At 61.3% G+C, this 1,719-nt stretch overlaps 1 protein-coding gene across 1 annotated transcript in view; it reads left to right on the top strand.

Annotated features, from left to right (window-relative positions):
* BRD3 (bromodomain containing 3) overlaps nucleotides 1–1,719 on the top strand; it is a 21,301-nt gene that overhangs the window by 2,629 nt on the left and 16,953 nt on the right. Inside the window, exons 2-3 of the mRNA XM_010856793.1 lie at nucleotides 890–1,027; nucleotides 1,524–1,671. Coding sequence (XP_010855095.1) covers nucleotides 890–1,027; nucleotides 1,524–1,671 — 286 coding nt within the window. The remainder of the gene's footprint in view (nucleotides 1–889; nucleotides 1,028–1,523; nucleotides 1,672–1,719) is intronic.

The following is a 1,719-nucleotide window of genomic DNA, read 5'->3' as shown; positions in this document are numbered from 1 at the left end:
ACTCCTGCCTGTGAGGGTCCTGCCCGCCGCCCCTCCGGGGCCCCGACTCCTGCCTGTGAGGGTCCTGCCCGCCGCCCCTCCGGGGCCCCGACTCCTGCCTGTGAGGGTCCTGCCTGCTGCCCCTCCAGGTCCCCCTGTCCTGGGAGGACAGCCCCTGTGGCCTTGGCTGCAGGTGCTAGGAGGGCGGGCCCAGCCCAGAATCTGTGATGATGGAAGGGCAGAGGGGACACGCAGGCCTGGGGGCGGGGAGGGCAGCTGCCCCAGGTGCAGGGAGTGGGAGGCCGTGGCCTCGTGGGTGGACGAGGCGGACCAGCCCTGGCGCAGAGGCGCACTGAGGCTCAGCCCGCACCAGCCCCGTCCCGCCGAGTGATGCGTCTGCACACACAGCCTTGTGCTTACGTGGGGGCGGCCGGCCTTCCCGGGGATGGCGCCCTAGCTGCATGCCTGGGGCCCACCTGACCGTCTGACGGCTTTCTCCTCTGGGCCTGAGCGGAGAACCCCAGAGTCCTGCAAGGGCAGCCCTGGGCCAGCGCTTGGCAGCCTGGCTCCTGAGCCAGCTTGGCCGTCGGGCATGTACAGGCCCTAGAGTGAAGTTTGGGACCCAGAGAGGGGGCCTAGCCCCTCGTCCGGCTCCTAGACCCACTCTGCAGTCCTCTGTCCACACAGACTCCCATCAGACCAGAGAGTCTTGGCAGGGTCCATGCTGGCCCAGGGCTCCCCCAGACCTGGTGCTAGCCCCGCCCCGCCATCAGCTGGACAGAAACGTAGGTCCAGCTCCAGCGCTGAGGTGCTGGACAAGACCGCCTCGTGTGCGATCTCGGCCCTTGGGAATCAGGAAAACCGTCTTATTGAACCCAACAGTAACGCCCCTGACTGTCTTTTTTCCTAGGATTATCACAAGATAATAAAAAACCCCATGGACATGGGAACCATTAAGAAGAGACTAGAAAATAATTATTATTGGAGCGCAAGTGAATGTATGCAGGACTTCAACACCATGTTTACAAATTGTTACATTTATAACAAGGTGAGAAGGTGGCGTGGGCCCCGTCGCTGCTGTGAGTGACCTGGGGGAGCGCCAGTATGGGTTTGGCCGGCATCCACCAGGCTGGGTGCGTCGCAGCGGGTCTCAGGCCCATTCAGGCCACCTCGGCTCCCGCTCAGCCCTTGTCTGGCTGCGACCCCCGCGCCCTGTGCGTGGGCCCACATGCCCTGCTGGCACGGTGAACATTCGAATAGCCTTTTCAGGGGGAGTCGACACCAGATGCTGTAAAACATCCCCACACCTGGACCTTGTTTCCTCTCCATGATGGGATAAAGCGTGGTTTTTATCCTTTGTGCTTTTTGAGTTCTTGCAAGAGTTTCTGTGTTAAAATGTGTTCCTGTTGCTTCTCTCCCGCCCCGCCAGATCCCTTCACAACTTTTTAAACACATATTTTTCTCGAGCAGCGGTTGCGCGTTTGTCTGCTGCGAGCAGCGCGGCTCCTTTCCAGCGCGTGACCCTGCTTCTCCCGTGTCTTCAGCCCACAGATGACATCGTGCTCATGGCCCAAGCCTTAGAGAAAATTTTTCTGCAGAAAGTGGCTCAGATGCCCCAGGAGGAAGTTGAGTTACTGCCCCCTGCTCCAAAGGGCAAAGGCCGGAAACCCGCTTCGGGAACGCAGAGCGCAGGTGAAGAGGGGGGGTGCCCTCCTCCCGGAGCCGACGAGAGCAGATCGG

Source organism: Bison bison, unplaced genomic scaffold (assembly GCF_000754665.1).
Source record: "Bison bison bison isolate TAMUID 2011002044 unplaced genomic scaffold, Bison_UMD1.0 scf7180017854395, whole genome shotgun sequence".
Classification (NCBI taxonomy): domain Eukaryota; kingdom Metazoa; phylum Chordata; class Mammalia; order Artiodactyla; family Bovidae; genus Bison; species Bison bison.
This window is presented reverse-complemented; position numbering and strand designations above follow the sequence as displayed.